Source organism: Cyclopterus lumpus, chromosome 14 (assembly GCF_009769545.1).
Source record: "Cyclopterus lumpus isolate fCycLum1 chromosome 14, fCycLum1.pri, whole genome shotgun sequence".
Lineage (NCBI taxonomy): Eukaryota > Metazoa > Chordata > Actinopteri > Perciformes > Cyclopteridae > Cyclopterus > Cyclopterus lumpus.
The window spans coordinates 12,326,853-12,347,972 of NC_046979.1; the positions used below are offsets into that span (position 1 = coordinate 12,326,853).

The following is a 21,120-nucleotide window of genomic DNA, read 5'->3' on the forward strand; positions in this document are numbered from 1 at the left end:
AGAGGGCAACATGGACCAGCCATCCTTAAATTAAGTCATTAATCTAAGACAAACAACCTGTTACTGCAGCACATGAATGGATTGCACACCGAGTCAGTCAACTCTATCAGAAATATGAGAGGACCTGTACAGGAAAAGTACGAAATAAGCAGAAATAACACTGTGCAGTTCCAATGACTTTAGACAGTAAAGTCACTACCAGAAAACAAAAACAAATGTTTCTTGGGGCTGGAAATTTGAGTGTTAGGATTTGGGTTGGTGATGTCATCCGGTGATACTTCTTAAAGTTTATTTATGGAGATTAAGATAAATTAATTAATGAATGTGTGAGATGATAGATTATTTAAAATATCACTTCCAAATGTAGAACTTCAAGGTATCAATCATAAAACGTCTGCGTTAATGTCTTTACATCCTCACCACAATCGGATGTTCACTTTAGCAAAGACTTCACAGACTTTCAAACTCAAATTAGACACCAAAAATATAAAATTAATTTGCATCCATGTTCAGTGGGTCTGATGTTTGTTGACACCGGGGCTTGAACTTTGCCCTAAAGGCCAGTTCCCTTGTCACTACAACTCACTGCCATGTCGGCCGTGCAGGAGTAAGCCCCAGTGGAGACTCACGCTTAGTCAGATAAGAAGAAATAAAACTTAAACCGTATTTTATTGTCATATTACATTTTTACATATATATATATATGAAATTTGTCCTCTGCATTTATTAAGGAGCAGTGGGCTGATGTGAAAGCACCCGGGGAGCAACTGGGGGTTCAGTGTCTTGCTCAAGGACACTTCGACATGCAACTAATGGGGAGAGCGGGGATCGAGCGGGGATCGAACCGGGTACCTTCTGGTTACGGGACAACCACCTCATCCCCATGAGCTACAGCCGCCCAAAGTTTAATTAGAGACAAGTCCGTAACAAGAATCCAGACATGACAAAGACACCAATCTTTCCACTACAAGACCAATCAATGAACATGAACATTTATTGCTGTTTTTGCCAATGAGACCATGTCTTTGGTACAATTTATCATTTCAGTTCAGTTTTAAGGCTGTCAAGAGCCTCGACACTTTGTAACAAAAACAAATGAAAACAGCTTCTGGCAATGTTCCTAATCACTCCTGCATCTCATATGGATGGTTTTCCTACACCTACATTTGTAAAGGTGGTCAGTGGGTGGGACGGGGGTGACTGGTTGCTCTGTGGATGAACTACATTGGGAGAGAGTGGTGGATGTGGTGTTGCTAACGTAATATAAGTCGTAGGAGGTGTTTAAAAAAAAAAAAATGGTGACACAAGACATTTCGACTCTCTTCTGGCATGTTAGGAGATGACCGGGCTGCCCCCAGAGCCTGTAATATTCCTCCTACATACTCTTTTTGCTGAAACAAAGAAACATGTAAGGAAATAATATTGCCAGACTTATAAATGTAACATTTCATAACACTGTATTTGGCATCAATTGAAAATGAACACTGAATAAAACAGCTCTGACAGCAGCCCATAACCTTCCTCACAATCATCTTTTGAGAAATGTAAACAAAGTTAGATATACTCTTAAATGATAACACCAGGTTTGGATTACGGATTGTGTTTAAGGTAGTACTTTAGTGTGGGTAGCCTGCCTTTTCTCTCAGAATTATATTCTCCTGCTGTTGCTCCTCCACCTCCTTCTTTCACACACACTCCTCCATCTTCTTCTCTCTCTTTTCCTTTTTTAGAATCAGCCTCTGCCTTCCTGCTGGTCTGCCTCCCTCTATGCAATTAGAAAATATAGTTAGTTAAGCAGAAACATGTAACTGATACAAAATGTTTTCTATTAACGTGCTTCAGAGAGATAAAATATCACTACATTTCTCAATTGAAATCGTGTAACAATAATATTAAAAGATACATCTTAGAATGTAATAATGTATTACTTCTGACCTCATTTGTCCAGCATGATTACTTTATTAGCTACAAATCAAGATAGTATACACTAACTGTAAAATCAAGTCGGATACAAGGATAATAATTACTCACAGTATATTGTGTGTAGTGAACATACAGTATTTGAAGAATCATGAACGTCTATGAACTGATCTTAATTTGTCTTCTGCATCAAAAGTTAAAATATTGGTTTTCCATGTTATGTGACTTTATCTACCTTCATTTGGAGGGCATCCTACAATATCTTTCATAACAACTGCAGTTCTAACATAAACGGTACATTTACATTTTGGTTAAAAGCAATAACTATTGTTGCTCTCTTCTTATGCCTTTTTTAATTTGGTCATTTTAGTTCGTTGTTTGTATTGTACAAGTTATGTAACTTTGTGCATCTAGTTTATTGTGATCTGCCAATGGACTGCCAAATAATATTATCTCTCTTGTAACTCTAAGAATAAAATAAATCAAATGGCAGCATTTATTTGTATATACACAGTATAATAGTGTACACTTATAAATAAATCAAGTAAAAAGAAAAAAAAGAAAAGCTGCTATCAAATTAATATATTCAGAGAAAACAAACAAGTGTTTGTGAAGCCCCTGATGTACTTTTAGACTCCACAGTCTAAGTGTGGTTTCACTGACCTCCGTTTGCTCTCTGGTGCCCTCTGTGGCTGGGTGGAGTACTGTCTTCTTTGGGCTTCAAGGGTGGAAGACATCTGCAACAGAGGACAATTCATGAGTAATGACATCGAATGCACTCCAGGCACAAATATAGTTTTTGGATGTAAGCGGATGCATGTGTGCTTTTTCTGTTTACAGCAGGAAACATGCTGTCACAAGATTTGTTGCTAAAATATTCAGGGAGAAAAGTAGTTTCCTTGCAGCGCCGTTCGTTTCAGCCCTGCAGGAACAAGTTGTGTTGCAGCAAGACAGAAAGTCCTTGACTCCTTGAACAGACACTCACCTATTATATAACAACAGAGAGCAGCACTGGAGGATGAATGAGAAACCATAACTAAGCCTGAAACAGAAAAGCTAGAGCACACTGCACTGAATTATCCTTTGGTACAAAACCATGACAACTATTCTTCAGTGGGGCATATATTATTTAGCAGTCAATAAGTTTGGTTTGAGAGAGATTTGCTTTGACATGGACGAAAGAGAACGCTTACCGTAGAAATTTCTGAAATATATGCCCGCCTCTCATCATTGGTTCTATAAAAAGCCTGATATTGGAAAGAAACAGAGGGCCTTATTGTCACATTACTTCATTCATGGACAACACTTGTTCTAACTGTCAGTAATAATCTGTCCGCTCAGAGAGCAGTGCTTGTTATGCGTTTGCTTCCTGTGTGTATTATTTCATGAGGTCTTCAGTGTTAATGAGCAATAGATTAGAACTTGGATTACTGGCTGCACATGCCGCGTGTTAAACTTGTATTCAACTAATATCTTTCTGTTTTTTGAGCAGAACAATAAACAAAGAACAGAGACTGCAAACTAAGCAGCCAAGTCGTAGCAGGACAAAGGTTAGTGTTCGATTTTGCAAAAAGAAAGAATGCAAAACATTTCAGCCAAATTGTTTTCAATCCTTTGCTAATGATGGTAATTTGTTACTGAAATATGTAATACCTTAACATAATTGAAGCTGCTTGTCTGAGAAATGATGAAAGTGGACCAGCAGACATTATGACCCTCAACAATGCTGAGCACAAAATCCCTGTAACACACCTTTCCCTCCTGTTCGATTCTGCAATGGCAGTCAATCAGCTGACTCCGGAGGTCACACTTCTCTTCTGTCAGGAGCTTCAGACACTGTCTCAGTGTTTCCTGCGGCAAAGTGTTTCCATCAATCAGCAACAATCATAACAAAGAAGTATAAACATTACATTACATTACATGTCATTTAGCTGACGCTTTTATCCAAAGCGACTTACAATAAGTGCATTAAACCATGAGTCCAAACTCAGAACAACAAGAATCAAGCAAGTACAATTTCTTCAATAAAGTTAAACTACAGAATACTATCTGTAAGTGCCATTTAAGTGCTACTAAAGTGCTAAACAACAAAGTGCTATCGGTAAGGGACATTTAAGTGCTACTACGGCTCTACCTTCCCTATTCAAGGTATAGTCGAAAAAGATGTGTTTTTAGTTTGCGACGGAAGATGTAGAGACTTTCTGCTGTCCTGATGTCAATGGGGAGCTCGTTCCACCAATGAGGAGCCAGCACAGCAAACAGTCGTGATTTTGTTGAGTGGGGTGATAAAGGGTGTGTTGCACTGCTGATGTCTCATTACAAATCAATAGAAATAAATAGGAGGATTAAACAGTAAGAGAATACTTAATGCAGAAATAAATGAGCACAACATGGATTCTGCATTATTCAATAACCAAATAAACACAAAACACATGGAGCTGAGACATGGTAAGGCTAGAAGAGAGGTACAGAGTCGAGCAATGAGACTTGGTATATCTGAGTTTGGAACAATAAGCAGCTGTTGTCAGCTTTAATGAATACCGCTGTAAGCAGTGTGATTAAAGACGCAGCATTATACATGTATCATACCAGTCAGGTGCTCGATCAGCCAAATACATCGTATTTTATTGAGGATTAAATGTTACAGTCAGTGGTGGAAGAAGGATTCAAATAATTTATGATATCCACTATGTCTCCTAATCCTTGTCTGTTCCTGTTCTCTTGGACATGTAGCAGACTCATAATTATAAGACTCTTAGGTGACTAAACTAGCATCAAGATCAATATCTTTCATTGCTGGTACGTAGCGTGGCGGCTCTTCCATTTTTTCCGTCACCGCCAGTCGGTCTTTTTTTATGCAGAAATACAAATTCCTGACAAGAAACAACTCCAGATGTTACTGTAGTATATATTTAGGTATATTTTGTATCTGCTTTGTATATTTTTTTAATTGTTTATATTCAATATAATTATGTAGATGCCTTATTGTTTTATTTCTAGTTTTTACATAATTTTCTCTAACCTGCAAGTTGCTCTTCAAGTAAAAGTACTAATACCACATTACTACAAGTAAAAGTCCTGCATTAAAAATGTATGGAAGCTTTATTACCAAAGTTTTAAAGTATCAAAATTAAAGGTGCTTATCGTAAGTATGTGTTGCCTGTCAGTGTTTTACTATCATATATGATGTTTTGGGATTCAAGTCACTGCTGCATTAATGTGTATGTTACATTTTATTGCTGCGGATGTTAAAGGTTGTGCTCATTTTAACTCCTTTATGCTGTTCGGTCGTATGATTTACTGCAATGCATCCTATTCTCAAAGATCATCCTCTGTTTAGCGTCGCTGTCACAGCCCTGTTTTCAGGTTCATGACGGGGCCTTTTGCAGCTGATCAAAGGGGGTTTTCAATAGTTTAATTAGTTTAAGAATTAGGAGAATTATGCAAACCCAGAATTGAAGAAACACTTAAATTAAAAAATCACTAACCTTAGAGATACCTGATTTTTACTGACAGGAAGTGTTGGAAAAATTGTAATCTGAAAAGTAACTAGTAATTAAAGCTATCAGACAAATGTTGTAGAGTAAATAAATTATTATTTAATACACCTTTTTTCAGATGTATTCAGGAGCTGTATGATGCTGCAGAATCTATCGGGGAAATGTTCAAGCTTTTTCTTGGGAGCTGTAGACACTGTGACATGCCATTGTAATGCTTGCTTTAACACAACACTGTTGTCCTAACATTTACTCACAGCACTGATTAAAAATAAATGATATACTGTGTCTACAGATCTACAGATCTTCAGTCCACAGTGTAAAAGTCACTCCTTAGTTACAAGAATGAGCATCTGTTAGTCCTGCCTTCAGGCACACAGATCCATATTCAGAGTGTATAGTACAGCCTTTTAGTGTGTGTTGTGCATTCATGTGTGGTGTTAAAGCATTGTAATTAGTGTGCATTACTCTCCCATGGTTTGTAATCCTGTGATTACAGTACTGTGATTAAACTGTGGTTGATTCAGCTTGCATCAACAGGAGGATGGAGAGCAGCTGGCGTTACATCGTGTCTGTCCTTCCTGCCTTCTCCCTCACTCTGTGTCTCTGGCTCTCTCTGCTGGTAATGTGCTTCTATCCCACTTTCTGTAGGTTGTATGTTTGTTAACCCTCATTTTACCAACAGATTTAACAAACTACTGACAACAATAAACTTCTGTGAGAGACACGCATAAAAGAAAATATAGCACCTGTGAGATATGACAAAAAAAGCTATACATCGGAGGGTTTGCACTTGGAAAATAAACTTTGATAAAACCAATATGACAACACGGATATGGAAAAAGCTGAAAAGAAAATAAACATGTTGGCACTCACTACTGGCATGTCATCATAGGTTCGGATGGAGGCCAGTCGATCTGTAAAAAACAAGAGTATGTGTGAGCATTGTTTGTGTATGCTTTAAAACACACTTGATTGAGAGGGGAGAATATATCAGATTGAACATTATTGTTTTTATACGCTACAGTTGAACAATTGAGACAGAGGAACACCTACATGCCTTGAGCTGCTTCATGTGTAGATCTTAAGCTTGACCAAAAGTGGTTTCAGTATTTAAAATAATTACTGTGGATGTATTGCAATGACACTGCTCTTGGTGTAGAGAAAGTAAAGGTATTTATTTAGCTGTTGTGAAAAGCCTCAATGTATGTGTCCATATTCAAATAAACCAGCCCGTGAACCATCCAATCAATTTCAGCAAACATCCCAGTATGATTCAATACAATAAAAAAGTATCAAACACGCATTTCTACTTTGTAGTTAAATATTTAACATTTATTCCAACACTGAAATAATAAGGACATTTTATTCATACAATTTAGTATATTAATATATATATATAATAATATTCAGTATAATATGATATATAAATACCATGATATAAATATCCAATATAAATATAATAAATATAAAAAGCTCTTTGCCTCAAGGAATAGTGGGGGATTGGCTCTTCCAAACATGGAATTATATAGAATAGCATTCAAAATAAATAAGCTAGCACGGCATTGGGCGAATTATGAATCCAACCCCGTATGGGTAAAGATGGAAGAGGAATTAACAGCTCCATTCCAGGTTATGGACTCGTTATCACAAAAACACACAACAAAAATAGACCAAGGAAATCTAATTTTACAACACTCTAAGTGGGCATGGGTAAGGGCAGATTCTGGGGATTTCTCAATACAAATAAAACTACTCCTCCACGTGGAATAATCCTCTCATCTGTTTAGGGAAAAAAGTATTTCTATGGGATACATGGCTGGCAAAAGGAATACATGTTATCAAAGATCTCTACAGAGACGGCTCATTTAAATCATTCGAGGACCTTAAAGAAACATTTAATTTAGATGAGAAGGGGGATTTCTGGAAGTATTTAGAGCTGAGGAGTAGCATGGGGTCCGGGTTTGGACTGAAAAGAGAAGAGGAAGAAGAGAATAAGTTTCAGGAGTTCCTAAGTGCTTCCTGTACCCTACACTCTGCCTCAATATTCTATCGTAAAATGTCAAACATTCAAGCTGGAATGTGTGAAGGCCTGAGACTAGTATGGCAAAAATATCTCAACATTGAGATTAAGGAAGATGTATGGCGAGAAATAATATCAAAGGTAGGCTGGGCTACAAGGGATGCAAGAGCAAGTTTACTTTACAAAATTGTACATAGATATTATTTTACACCTCTGAAACTGTATAAAATGGGCTTGATGCAGGATAATAAATGTTGGAAATGTAACATAGAAATGGACACTTTTCTACACGCTTTGTGGGAGTGCTCCAATGTGTTGCCTTTTTGGAAGGTAGTACTGGAAATGTTAGAAGGGTGGCTCAAACGGCCTTTACCAGAATCCCCACAGCTGTGTTTATTAGGGGACACATCGATAGTGCCATCAGGCCTCACCGAGGCAGAGATCAGAATATCACAAACAGGTTTCATGGTGGCAGCGAGGCTTATCCTGCGAAACTGGAAGAGCCTACATACGCCCACGCTCACAGACTGGCTCAAACTCATGACAGAGACGGCTGCATTTGAAAATATGATTGCCAGGGTAAAGAACAGTTCAAGCCATACTGACCAAGCATTGAAAAATCTAATGGCCTTTATAACAAATTAGAGTGGTCAATTACTCGTGGACGGAATTTGGGTTATCAAGAAAAGGCAGGAATAAATACAGGGTATGTGAGTACGCAAATTTACATGTAAAAGATAATTAAAGGGGTGTCTGGGTGAGTGTAATTTTGTTGTTGTTGTTGCTTTGTTTTTGTTTTGTTTATTGTTTTTGTGTGTGTTTTGTTTCTGTTTGGTTTGTTTGTATGCTGTTTTGTTTTTATGGGTTTCTTTGTTGTTGTCTGCTGTTTAGTTTTTCTGTACTTTATTATTGTCTGACAAGTCTAACTGTGATATTTATGTTTAATGTTAATATATTTAAAAGAACATAATAAAATAACTTAAGTGATACAAAAAAAAAAATATATATATATATTATAATAAAATATAAATATTGTATAATATAAATCACATATATATATATATAAAATATAATAGAACATGTTTATATATTAAGATGCCCCTATGAACCTTGTTAGGGTTAAAGTGTGCATATGTTTTTATCCACCTCCCCATTGTGTTTCTTCACCGCAATCCTGTGTCCGTCATAGTGACGTTCACTTTGCCCAATATGGCTCCTTGACAGTTATCATGTGTTTCCTGGTGTTCTCATGTTTTCTTAATGTTTCAGCGCTTCATGTCCCTTACTCCAGTATCTGTCCATGCTGGATCTGTCCCCGTTGATTTATAAAGCAAAATACGGCATTAGCACGACAGCATCCAGCTAGCCAAACCTTCCGGCTCTACAGAAGCTTCATGTACTGCTTCCCTTTCAGCCAGTCTGTTGTCTTCTTGTGAGGTTGATCTGGGCTCAGTTGTTTTACATGTAGTTTCTTCCCCAAAGTTCTTCTCTCAAACGGGTCTTGGAGGAGAGATTTTACCGGGTCGGGTCTTCTTGGAAGAGAAGTGCTCGCGCTGGCCGTTGTCATGTCGTTAAAAAAGCGCCTGAGGAGAACACGCAGCTTTGGGCCAGATGATTTTGTCCCAAAGCTGAATCTATTTTAGGACGCTGATTGGCTAAATTGTATATCACTCATTTATATCATTCAGTAATAGGCTAAACTGCTTCTTAGACCCGTCTCTTCTGGGCCAAAACGATTCGGCCCCAGCGCAGCTGAGACATGCAGACAGGCAGAGAGGATGTGCAGGAAGTGCAGGAAAAGCAAATATTTTGCGCAGATATCCTATTTTACAAATATTACTGGGTATATTCCATATTTCCAAAACACAAATATTGACTGTTTGTATCATTTATAAATATGATTAATATGATTTTCTTTTTTTTGTGGCTCAAGGTGGGTGGGGCCAGGCCCCGTGGCCCTCTATTGGCCAGCCGCCAAACTCACCCATGGGGTGTCCTCGTAGGTCCTCCAGTCTCTCATGAATGAGTGACATCTGTCTGTCCAGCTGTCCGTTTAGCTCGAGCTGTGTCTCATACCTTGTCTTCCACTCATTTCCTGTGACAGAGTAAGCAGAGAAAACTGTCACACCGTCAGATTTGCGACAGGACACACCGCAGGGCTGGCTGGTAGAAACCATGCAGTGGGTTGTTAGGGGACATATCGCCGCTGTGGGTGAAGATGACCGGATATACAACTAACGTTATATTTAGAGAATAAACGAACAGTCAAAGGTTACTCACCTTCCCCGTCAACACGGCGCAGCCTTTCTTGTAGTTCACGCATGGTACTGCGCAGATCTGACACGGACTCTTTGAGCATTTCTCTGTAATCAAGAACCAAGACGATGGAAAATAAATATGTAATCTCCTTGATAACTTTGTGAGTAATACATGTATCTCGAACCTACTTCGTTTCCCTCTCCTGCTCAAGTTCTGCGTGCAGGCGCACCCAGTCGTATTTGCTGTAGTCGCTTTCTACACTCATGTTTATGAAAAACTAACGTCAGCCGAAGAAAGTTTGTAGCTCGTGGTATCCATGGAGACCAACGTTTCCGGTTCGCTCAGGTGGCCTCGGACATAATGGCGCAGATCAGCGGGGGAATAAAAAGAAAACCGTCTCGGTTTGATATGATAGGCTGCGAGCCTGCGCATATATATCCGAATAAATAACGTGTACATTATATATTCGTCACATACAGTGATTTTTTTAATTCAAATATTTTTATGAAGCTCATTTTGCACTTAATTAGGCATGACATTAACTTCCTCTGTATACCCGTAATTCAACAGTTCACTAACTAACGATGTTAGCTGATATATTTTGCAGAGTATCTTATTTTAACTGGAAAAACAACAGCAGTTGTGTAAGAAAGAGAGCTGATATGTTTGTTTTCTGTAAGAACCTTTCGAGAAACATCCAATATAAAAAGTAATCTCTGGTTAAAATGTGCAGTTTATATATTCATGTAGAACATTTGTGTGCTTTGCTTAACATTATTATTGCACTTTCATACAGATCATATAGCGTTAGGTGGTCAATATGCTATGTTTACTGGTAAACTTCACAGATTCTTTGTCATACAGCTGTAAAACATACACAACGTATATACACATACATCATGATAACCTAAAATACTACCACAAAAAAAGAATGCATGTAACACAAAACAATGCAGCAAACACCTACCTATATACACATACAGTACTTTTAATAACATGTGAAGTAAATTAACATTTTTATTCCATTATTATAGCATATTATTCCAATATTTTCATTATTATTTTTACATTCACAAATAATACAAATAATATCCCCTCAAGAAAGGAGTGGCCCATTTAGTTGTATAACCATGCAAATGAGGAGTTTATCCATCAATCTGACAGAACACTTCAAGCAAAGCATGAAACTGCCTGTGGGATTTTTTTTATTTTACTTCTCCGTCTCCTTTTTCTTCTGCTTTTCTTTCCCATTTGTCTCTAGTTGATGTTCTCGTTTCTGTGCCTCCTTTCCTTCAGTTTGTGCTGGCTGTCCCTTCGGCGTGGTGGCCGTGGCCGACTTCTTTTCTGCAGCCTTCAGGAAGCCTTTGATGACCAGATTGTCAATGTTGTAAGCAGTGATACCAATATTGATCACTGACTTGAGAGCAGTGTCTGTAGCTGCGCCTGTATCGTTACCGTACCTTCACCACGAGTAATATGGTGGAGTAAGGGTAGAGTAGTTTGGTGTAAATACAAATGAATGTGGGTGGAAACACAATTTAAATGCTGGAGCAATGTCATAGTTGATATTGGTAATGCTGTCATTCACAGGCCAAGAAAAATAGTCATATTTAACTTTGTAGTAGTTTTATTAGTAACACACCAGGAAAAGGGGCCACAGAAAGAATGAACAGCAAGAGCAGCACCACCCAACACAAGCAGACATGTCGCTGCAGTTAAAGATACAGAAAAGATACAAACAGAACAGAAGCTTTAAACTACATCTAGTCAAAAAATAACCCAAAACACATAGTGTATATGTCTAGATCTAAAGGATTCAATTAATGTTAGTTTGATGAAACAATTCTGTGTTAGCGGATAATAAAAGAGTGTACAGTACATGAAAGAGTTGATCAGTTGTTAGTTCACTAGTCTCTGCCTTTACTTCCCCATGCAGTCATATGTTGCTGGACATTTTTATCAGATTTTCTAAGCCCTTAAATCTGAAAAGAAATAGGTTTGAAAGCAAATCAGTTTCCCAACGTACCAAGAAGAAAGCAACACAGTACGCTGGTTTCTGATCCAGTGTTCTATTGTCGTTCAAAGAAAGCAAATAGATTCAGAATAAGGCTGGAAACAAGATCTACAATAGTTAATTTATCAGAAAATGTCTATTAAATAAATAAAGAAGCGGAAATGTCAGAACTTACTTGTATGTCACTGTTGTCACAGTCTCTGCTGTCACACTTTTGCCAACTAGCTTTGCTCCGGTCTCCAGACTCGACCAAACAGTAGAGAAACCTGGTTTGGGCGTAAATAAAAAATGTAGAAAGATTTGGATCACCCATTTTTTAGCAAATATTTTAAATGCCAACACAATTCAAATGCATATTTGTGACTTTTTTCTGTTCCATCGAGCTAATGATATGGCAAGAGTGTAAGACAATGTACATGAATATATGTAATTTAACTTCATCTTCGATCCTGCAATCTCCATTACATTGGTACATACCTTGTACACTGCTGATTGCCACAAACTTGGCTCCATCCCAGTTGGAAGGGCCGCTGTCTTTGTTCTTCTTCATAGACTCTGGGACCAGCTTAGAGCCCTGTTTCTTTATATGGGGAGCCATCTTGTCTGCCACGTGTCCTACCACAGTACTCACTCCATTAACTGTAAATATGTACAAAAATATAGATACATATCAATGTACAGTACAGACTATGGCATGCAATGAAAGTAAAACAAGAATAAATTAAGAAAAAGTGTTTTCTTCAGCCATGTGAAAGGTTTGATTACCACCCAAAATAAGTTCGTATTTTCATCATCAGTGTGGCAAATACAATCCTTCCTAAATTGGTTTATGTTCTTACCTAAGAACTGGCTGACTCGGACAGCACCCCCGGTGGCCTGTTTGGTAGCCTGCAGACCTTTGGTGACACGGGGGCTGACCTCTGAAGGAGTTTCCTCAGGCGTGATGTGGTCTCGGATCTTGGCTGCTCCTTTATGAATGGCCCTACCAGTGGCCTCCGCTCCTTTTACAAACCCTACACTCAACTGTGTAGCTCCTACAGACATACATATATGTTTGGGTGTTATATGTAAATTAGCAATATCATTGATTGTGTTGTTAAAATATCTACTATATACAGATGAGGAGGCTGTTGGACAAAGTTTTCCTTGCAGCACTCAATCTGGTTCAGGAGAGATTGCTGCAATGGTAAACAATGCCCTCTAGTGGTGACTTTTGGAGTCAGGAGAACAACTATATATAGATTCTGCGTCCACTGATATGTTGTCTTTATTTGTTATTCCCATATTAGTGCTGATACAAACACACCTGTCAAGATTCCTTGCGCCATCTTCTCACTCCATCCAGGGAGTGGGGGTTTGTCCTTCTCCCCTGTTGGCAATGTAAGCCCTTCATGCTCTTTCATGGGACCAAGGGGGATTTTCTCACTCAGGTCGATGCCCTCTGACCCTTCCCCCTCTGGACCCTGTCAGTGGATCCATTAAGTCACATTTCTTATCAGTTATCATGAAAGGACATACAGTAAGATGATTGTAAAATGTGCAGACACCCTAACCGGTGACTTACATTCCTGTAAGCCATGACTCAGCTGGCTAAGAATGTTTTGTACGCACAACATGACAACTATGTAGTTCCTCCTGAAGTGTCAAGAGAGAATGCTGGCACTATGAGACACTGGATTCTACTAGACGGTGTAGTTGGTTAAAGTATTTGAATTACTTGTTTTGTAAAATGTCAATACCACCCTATTCTGTTTAAACACAGAAAATAAGACTAAACATATTGTTCCAAAGCATAGACCACATGCATATCCATCCTCACAGTAAAGACTGACCTGCACCCTGAGGTCAGCTATCTGTGAGAGGAGGTCCTGAAATGTCTCTCGATGCAGAGCAGGCAGTTCGGAGGACAACACTATGCCCACGTAGGACCCTGGTGTCTCTGACAATGTGTCAGGGAACATGAAGATCCCAGAGTTAGCCAACAGCACTGGAGTGGCTGCTGTCAGCGGGTAAAGCCAGTCACACACCTTGAAAACACAAAGACACAAAAATAAGGAGGTTGGGAGGGATGAAGGTCATCATCCATGCCCAAGATCCCTGTGACCAGAATGTCTACTCATTTTTAATAAACCAATGCAGAGTGTGTGTGAATGGGCTTTTAACAGTGTCCCCCTGTTCCTGTTGACCTAATGTTTTGCCCTCTTAAAGACACATTACATCAAGACATCAGGCAGTCATCCACACAGACATAATACAGATACAGACTTGCTGCCGCATCGTGCCACTGGTATGCCGCCTGACACAATGACCCCTGTGGAGGCTCATGACACTAAACAGCAGCACAACAGAAGCGCAGAGTCATCTGTTACTGGGACCATTGTCTTGCTGGGAAACAAAGCAGGTCCAGAAGAATACGGGAGAGCAGCCGACCAGCCCGGTCTGGTGGGAAACAGTCATGCAGTATACAACACGGCATAATACGCACTTTCTAGAAGTGCCAGAATACACAAGTATTCTGGCACTTCTAGAAAGTGCATATTATGCCGTTTAAGTATTATTACTTAATGCATTGAATATGGGCTCAATATAACAATCATCACACAGAAGTAGCAGGTTATCAAACAGATTCACGTGAATGGGACACACACACAGGGTCAGAGCAGATTAGAGACAGACTTATGGATAAAAGTCATAAAAGTCATCTGGCCCTTTTTGCCAAACCTCCAACAGTTGTATTCTAACAGCATGCTAAAACCGCTGGAACTTAAGCAACTCAAATATATTTCAAACATTTCTACGTGACTTGTTCTGTACAATGTATAACAACATAATGACTCATAGTTAGTTCTAAAACTGGTCTATTAATGAAATGGTTTCACTTGGATTAGTTTGCTGTTCACACATCCCATACTCACCTCTAAGACCCACACACCCAAGGAAAATGCTTTTCTGACATACGTACACCCACATGGATGCAGATCCTTAAAACATATACTTATTATAACATAATGTATACTCACATGTAGAAATGTTGAGGGCCTTCCAGCCGTGGAATCCTTGTGCTGAGAGTCAAATGCGATGATGCGAAGGTAGCCCGGATAAGTCAGGGAGCTGACCTGCCCGTTTGGTGCCACGAAAAACATCTGCACCCCAGAGGGGATGAAAAGCAGCTCGTTTCCATCTCCTCCTGCTGTTGCTCCAGTCCGCTGTCCTGTCCTGAAGCCAGCTCCAGCAGGACCGTAGGACAGAATGCGGTGACCAAAAGTCGGCTGTGGTGTGTATGCTGGAGGTTGGTCCCCTGAGTTCGCCATTGCTAAAGTTCCCGGAAGCGCGTGCAGCACAGCAGGGGAAGGAGGCCTGGGAGGGACCTTTGGGGTTGTGTGGGTGGTAGCAGGTGCAGTGGGGTACATATGATTGAGGGATATTTTTAGAGGCTGGCTGCTTGGTGCCAGGTCTGGGTACAGATTGGGAGGAAGATTCATCAAAAGGCGGACCCTCTGCCATCCTGTTGTCAGCGGATTGGTCTCTAGGTCAGAGATGTGGGTGTTGACAGTCCTCAGAGTGTCCCTCATCCTCTGCTGAAGATGCCTGGCCCTGTCCCAGACTGCTCCCAGTCGCCTCTCCCCTCCAATGGGAACTTCCAGTCCTTGGGCGAGGTGCTGTCGACCTTTCCTGTAAAACACCAGGGCCTCTGCTCTTTTCCCGTCCTCTTGAGTAGCCAGCCCACGGCTCAGAGAATGAAACGCCAACTCATGCTGGTCCTTGATGAGCAGCAGCTCAGCAGGCTCAGTCATACTGAGGAGTAGACGGGATACAGAAAGGAACGAATGGAGGCAGAGCGCAAATCAAGTGTGCCATTTCCAAAGTGAGACACAAGTTGGAGCTGCGCTTTCAAGGTTTTTATAGTAATCCTAAAAATGTGTAGATAAATGACAGGACCTCTGAAACATCCAGGCAGGAAGATATTATGGTCGATGGCACCACTCTGAACTCGACAAGAATTTAAGTACCTCGGCAGCACAATATTAGGAGACGGCCGAATAGAAACTGAGATACAAAAGAGGATGTCAAAGGCTAGCATGTCCTTTGGTCGGCTTCGCGAAAGACTCTGGAACAACCATCATGTGTCCGCAAGAGTAAAAGGGAAAATCTACAGAGCGATCATAATTTCCACTCTGCTGTACGGAGCTGAGACATGGACAGTGTACAGGAGCCAAGAGAAGAAGCTACACACTTTTATGATGAGACATTTGTGGTCAATTTTGAAAATCAAATGGCAGGACAAGGTGACTAACACAGAGATTCTCAAGAGGACAGGACTCCCTTCTATGGAAGACCTCCTGATCAGAAAGAATCTCTGCTGGACAGGACACCTTCTGTCACCTTCTGAGTTATTCTTGGTGCACTAGAGTTTGTTTTTAGGCTTAATGATTTTGAAAATGTGGATTTCAGTTAAATGGAGAGGTATTAAAAACTAAATAAGTCAATAATTGAAGCAACAGTGAGACAGCAGCACAACGTGAATAGATTCCCAACACTGCATTACGGAATGTGAACAACATCTTTATCCTTATGACGGGTTGTAACGGGTTTAACCTGATCAACAAGAACAGATTTGCATGCAAGCTTTCTTAAAAAGCTTGCATGCAACAAATGCGCGTTACCTTTTTGGGCATTATGCCTGATAGAAAATAAATATTAAACTTAAATCGGGTTTACCTTGAACTTGAATATTCGGGAAAGAAAAAGAAAAACCTAAGAATAAAAAAGTGGTTTCAAGGAGTCTCTCTTTCCGTTAAGAATTATATGTTGTACTTTGATAGATAGGATCATGTCGGCATATATCAATAAGTGTTCACTTCAATCTAGCACACCTCCCACAAATGTCAAACCCTCCAGAGCGACAAACAAGTCTTCCGGCCAACACTTTCAAAATAAAATACATAACTACACGTTAAAAGTTTTTTTTTTTTTTTTTCCTGAGCCAATGTGAAGTCCATGGAGAGAATATGTCATATGTGTATGTGTAAAGCCCTCTGAGGCAAATTTGTAATTTGTGATTTTGGGCTATACAAAATAAATGTAAAATAATGTAAAATTTACATTTTCTTTACATATAATAATTTGGTTTTACTCAGTTTGCATTTTAGTGAAATATAATAAATTATATGAAAAATGAAGCTGACAGTAATATTTTTTAATCACTCTAAAAGATTTGAAATTTGCTGTAATTCTGAACAAATTATATATTCCCACTGATAAAACAGCTTCAACAATAATTTGCATAAACACCTGCAGTATTAAAATGATTCAGTCATGAAGGTTGTATTAAAAATAATTTATTCTACGTGCATAAACAATGAATTTGGCATATTGGCAGCGGTGTCTGTTTTGTTCTCAATCTGATTATGAAGCGTCAAAGAAGGGTGAGGCAGTTATTCATAGGAAAGGCAGAACAGCAGGTGCAGTGATCAATGAAACGCCACAATACCTGTAAATGGAGAGATAACAAACATCCATTCAGATGTCAAATTGTCAGGGAGCAATTAGCAACCCAGACAAACTGCAAACTAAACATGAAAGATCTCAAAAGGTACATATATATATATATATATATATATATATATATATATATATATATATATATATATATATATATATATACGTTAAACTGTGCCTTACTTTGAAGTTTTATATTTTTCCCTGATGGCCTGTTGTGGGTGATTCTCTGCACTCATGTATAGCTTGTGGAGGTCAGTCACACATGGCACAATTGTAGCCGTGGGATAGCCAGTAAAGGCATGTAAGGAATCAGGCTAAAATATGAAAAGAAATAACTTAAAAAGTCACGTTTTGGCAAATTCCCTGATAAATTCTCATCTCAAGCCCTTTGGTCTGGACAAACTTACCCAGAGAAATTTGTTTACAGTGTAAGTGGCTAGGCAGTAGGCTCCAGCTGCCACGATAGATGGGGTGTACTGTAGGAATGGATCAATTTCCAGCAGGCTTAACTCTGCTACATACTAGAAGCAACAACAAAAAACACACATCACCAAATCAAAGTATGATCAAGGGACATTGGACACTATAACTTTGAAGGCAGTGGGCACAACTCTATAATCTGGCTGGCATTTGAGTAATTGATTCTTCTCACAAGGGCAAGGTTCTCTGTGTAGGCACAGACAGAGTGGATGGACATGAAAAGGCGTAGGAACTGGTTTGTGGTGGGGGCTACCATCTTGAAAGCCAGCACTCTTAGGAAAACATGCTCCATCCGGACCAGTTGCTTCTTAGTGTAGGTGTTGTCTGTGGTATACACAAACTCGTTCAGCTCCGGAGGGAAGATCTCCTCATATTTTCTACGAGGTGACAGATCAGGCAACATCAGGTTGTACATTGTCATCTATCACAGAGTCAATACAACTCCATAAGGTGATCCTTACCACGGCCACAATCAGTCTGGACTGGACAGGAAACGTGTGAAATCTTTAGAAAACACATGTACTTACGCAGCAATCAGCAATGCAGCTGTGCCGACCAGCTGCAGCTTGGCCCGTTTCACGTATTCTGTGCAGGAGAGGAAGCGGTCCAAATAGTTGACAGCTAGATGCAGAGTTTCAGAACGAAGCTTGTACTCCTGGACTACTTCCACCATCCAGTCCACCAGGATGACCCGCATGCCGTTGGTGATCTCTGGATGTCTTTCTAAGTAGCCTGGCTTCGGCCTGGTCCTCATCTGGCATTAGGAACAAAAACAGATATTATGAGGTATTTGCAATGAACAGAGGAGCAACACATCATAACTGCAATGTGTTTAATGCTACCCATAACACAGTAATATGAAAAATATGATTTAGTCCTCATAGTTCAGATAATTTCGCACTTCACTCTCCCTCATGTGCAGGTGAATGTCCTCTGCATACTCTGAAACACAAAGCACCTCCTCTGACATCAAGGATGTATCTGCTACAGATTGCATAGAAGCATCCTGGCATGAACCTACAAGAATGAACAGCAGTGGTAAAAAAAATAAAGAGTGACCAAGAAAAAGTTCTTGGAAGGATGTCTTTGTATTTGCCAAACTCACTTGAACTCAGTTCCAGCAGGAGTCTCAAGTCTTCATGTTGCAGTGCAGCAGTGTCAGCATCTCGGTAGTAGCTGTCTGAGATCACTTCTTGACCGGAAACCGCAAGAACAACTTCACAAGCCTCCTCAACATACACGTCATAGTTGGAAGTGGAGGAACAGCCAAGGAAGGTGAGCTGGGAGCTGTCTGAGATTGAACTGGGTTTGGAAAATTGGCTTCCCTGTGGAGAAAAATGGATCAACCTGTTTGCCACATTAAGTTGAAATATGAGTGTTCTGTGAAGGGGAAATTGAATAGAAAACCACAAAATGTAATGTTCTCCACTGTGTCTTTCTCCCTTACCTGGCTGAGCGATCGACCACGCTGATCATTTTCTGACAACACCCCGAGGACTTTCCGCTGCTTGGCTCGCTGGACCTGCGGTGCATCTATTTTGCTTGAAGCTGGAATGTTTTCTTTGCTAGTGTGACTGCCGCAACGGGCGTTTGTGCTAAAGTTCATCTTTAAACAAGTAGATGAGGAAAGATAAAGGTGGTCACCATGGCATACAAGAAAGAAAAAGTAACAGGAAAAAAACATCTACCGGTACTTAAATAATTAAATATACATCTGAAAAGTGCCCCATATGATGTGGTATTTGTCAGTTCCTTGTACGTATAGTAGGCTTGTGGTTCCCAACATGGGATTGAGACCCTTAAAGAGGTTGCAAGATAATATAGTTGCATATATAGTAAACAAGAGACAAAAAGTACAATAAATTATTTACTTCTTTCAGAATGTTTAATATTTTCTTTTTTATCATGAAAATACTGGATTGATTTAGCTCTTCTATCCTCTAAGTCTAAGAAATACAAATGAAACCATTTGACAAAAAAAAAACATTACCAAAAGCAACGTGCAGATATGTGCAACCTGTAGTTCGTAATGAAGATGTTGCTCTATGAAGTGTTAGTCATATTGTTTAGGTGGTTACTTTATTGTCTCCCTGACCAAAGTACAGCAAATACATGAGTTATTTATCCATAAATAACTCATGTATTTGCTGTCAGAAATTAGAGGACAATATCCATTATACATGTCTCAGAGCCCATCGCAATGTATTCAAATGACTTGTTTCCATTAAAAAACGTAAATATATTAAATTATGACAAAGGAGAATTGTCAATCAATTTGTCACAATTAAGAGGGTGGGACCAATGAATGTTTGCCTTTTCTGCTTGAAAAATTACTGAAATGATCAATTATGAAAATAGTTGGTGATTAATTTGGTATTAATTGATTGGTTCCAAAACAAAAAGAAACAAATCATACAAACGGTTGCTCAATTTGACAACAAAAAAACTGTCATTGGTCCCACAATTGGAAAGAGAGTGAGAAAACCCAAATGACTCATTCTTTATGTATTCAAATGAAGTCTAAGTGTGCATCGATTAAAGTGCACTGCGTGTGAAAGTGGGTGCACACTTCTTTACTCGGGTGCACCGACGGTCTAAGAAACATCATTACCATGGTTACACAAATGTCTCAATGCCCCATGCATCACAAGCACACGAGCTAAGACAAACAGAAACACAAGGCTGCCAATGAAGTGCATCGCATGAGTTTCCGGTGGACTTCAGCATCAATCAGCCTCTCCTCTGTTATTAAATGCAAACTCACCATAACCCCGACCAACGTAGTTCAACAGTTTGACGTTAGATTGGGAAGGTGGACGCGTGAAACCTGTGCACTCCACTAAAACGGAGACATTGACGGTGACTTTCTGGTTGTTTTGCTTCTTTGTTGACAAACAGCGACCTCTCGCGGCGTTCAGGCGATTTAAAGCGCTGTCCTGCGTGTCGGGCGTTGATCCAGCGGGGAAGTTTCCTTGAGGTTTCCTTGTGAACTGACGTGAATCAGCTGTTTGCTCTGAATGGTTCTCGGTCCCATCACGTGCCCGAACAGCTGACAGGCGACGTCGTGCGTCATAAATCCTGTGAATCTGTCATTTCATTTGTAATTTAGAGTCACGTGATTTTTGTTTCGACTATGGTTCAGCATGACTACCTAAAGTAAAAGTGAGGTTGAGTGTTTGATAAACCAGCTACCTCAACACCTAACATCTCCTCTGGTTCTAAATGTTTCACATGAGTGTTGTCAGTTTGTCTCGGTTTCCAAAATGTCTATCCCAGATTTATACTTAATGTCATTATTAATGCAGTTTATCTTAAAATTCACTGCAATTTGTCCATACTCACACATTATCTGGATTGTATATTTAAGATGGCACCTTGTACATGACTGCAGTTCCTGTTTGTTTGCACACACACACACGCACACA

General features: G+C 39.6%; 3 protein-coding genes across 5 annotated transcripts; all 3 read right to left on the reverse strand.

Moving 5' to 3' along the window:
- Positions 1-1,343: 1,343 nt before the first annotated feature.
- ccdc169 (coiled-coil domain containing 169) lies at positions 1,344-9,996 on the reverse strand. Its single transcript, XM_034550742.1, has 8 exons — positions 9,888-9,996; positions 9,721-9,803; positions 9,425-9,535; positions 6,294-6,334; positions 3,673-3,771; positions 3,114-3,167; positions 2,584-2,657; positions 1,344-1,765 (listed from the first exon to the last, which is right to left on the reverse strand). Exons 1-8 carry the CDS (start codon positions 9,962-9,964, stop codon positions 1,591-1,593), a joined length of 714 nt encoding a protein of 237 aa, XP_034406633.1. The 5' UTR covers positions 9,965-9,996; the 3' UTR covers positions 1,344-1,590.
- A 241-nt stretch (positions 9,997-10,237) lies between these two features.
- On the reverse strand, positions 10,238-16,513 carry sparta (spartin a). 3 transcript variants are annotated; one of them, XM_034550225.1, is made up of 8 exons: positions 16,433-16,513; positions 14,734-15,508; positions 13,546-13,740; positions 13,020-13,176; positions 12,553-12,747; positions 12,191-12,352; positions 11,889-11,979; positions 10,910-11,159 (listed from the first exon to the last, which is right to left on the reverse strand). In XM_034550225.1, exons 2-8 carry the CDS (start codon positions 15,505-15,507, stop codon positions 10,910-10,912), a joined length of 1,824 nt encoding a protein of 607 aa, XP_034406116.1. In that variant the 5' UTR covers position 15,508; positions 16,433-16,513. The 3 variants fall into 3 exon arrangements, with proteins under 3 accessions (XP_034406117.1, XP_034406116.1, XP_034406118.1); XM_034550226.1 differs by having other exon boundaries at positions 10,238-11,159; positions 14,734-16,488; XM_034550227.1 differs by having other exon boundaries at positions 10,911-11,061; positions 14,734-16,488.
- A 639-nt stretch (positions 16,514-17,152) lies between these two features.
- Positions 17,153-19,301, reverse strand: ccna1 (cyclin A1). The gene is made up of 8 exons (XM_034550427.1): positions 19,143-19,301; positions 18,801-19,020; positions 18,597-18,712; positions 18,223-18,449; positions 17,868-18,072; positions 17,623-17,736; positions 17,396-17,529; positions 17,153-17,204 (listed from the first exon to the last, which is right to left on the reverse strand). Exons 1-8 carry the CDS (start codon positions 19,299-19,301, stop codon positions 17,153-17,155), a joined length of 1,227 nt encoding a protein of 408 aa, XP_034406318.1.
- Positions 19,302-21,120: the final 1,819 nt, after the last annotated feature.

Excerpts from the sequence above, each read along its gene's own strand:
- sparta (XM_034550226.1), bottom strand. The coding sequence starts at position 15,507 with ATGACTGAGCCTGCTGAGCTGCTGCTCATCAAGGACCAGCATGAGTTG. Across the intron at positions 13,177-13,545 it reads TAGCTGACCTCAGGGTGCAG|GGTCCAGAGGGGGAAGGGTC; the intron begins GTCAGTCTTTAC and ends ATCCACTGACAG. Across the intron at positions 11,160-11,888 it reads GTGACAACAGTGACATACAA|GTACGGTAACGATACAGGCG; the intron begins GTAAGTTCTGAC and ends CTCGTGGTGAAG.
- ccna1 (XM_034550427.1), bottom strand. The coding sequence starts at position 19,301 with ATGAACTTTAGCACAAACGCCCGTTGCGGCAGTCACACTAGCAAAGAA. Across the intron at positions 18,450-18,596 it reads TGCACATGAGGGAGAGTGAA|ATGAGGACCAGGCCGAAGCC; the intron begins GTGCGAAATTAT and ends TCCTAATGCCAG. Across the intron at positions 17,530-17,622 it reads CTGTAAACAAATTTCTCTGG|CCTGATTCCTTACATGCCTT; the intron begins GTAAGTTTGTCC and ends TTCATATTTTAG.
- ccdc169 (XM_034550742.1), bottom strand. The coding sequence starts at position 9,964 with ATGAGTGTAGAAAGCGACTACAGCAAATACGACTGGGTGCGCCTGCAC. Across the intron at positions 3,772-6,293 it reads CCTATGATGACATGCCAGTA|GAAACACTGAGACAGTGTCT; the intron begins GTGAGTGCCAAC and ends ACTTTGCCGCAG. Across the intron at positions 1,766-2,583 it reads GCACCAGAGAGCAAACGGAG|AGGGAGGCAGACCAGCAGGA; the intron begins GTCAGTGAAACC and ends CTAATTGCATAG.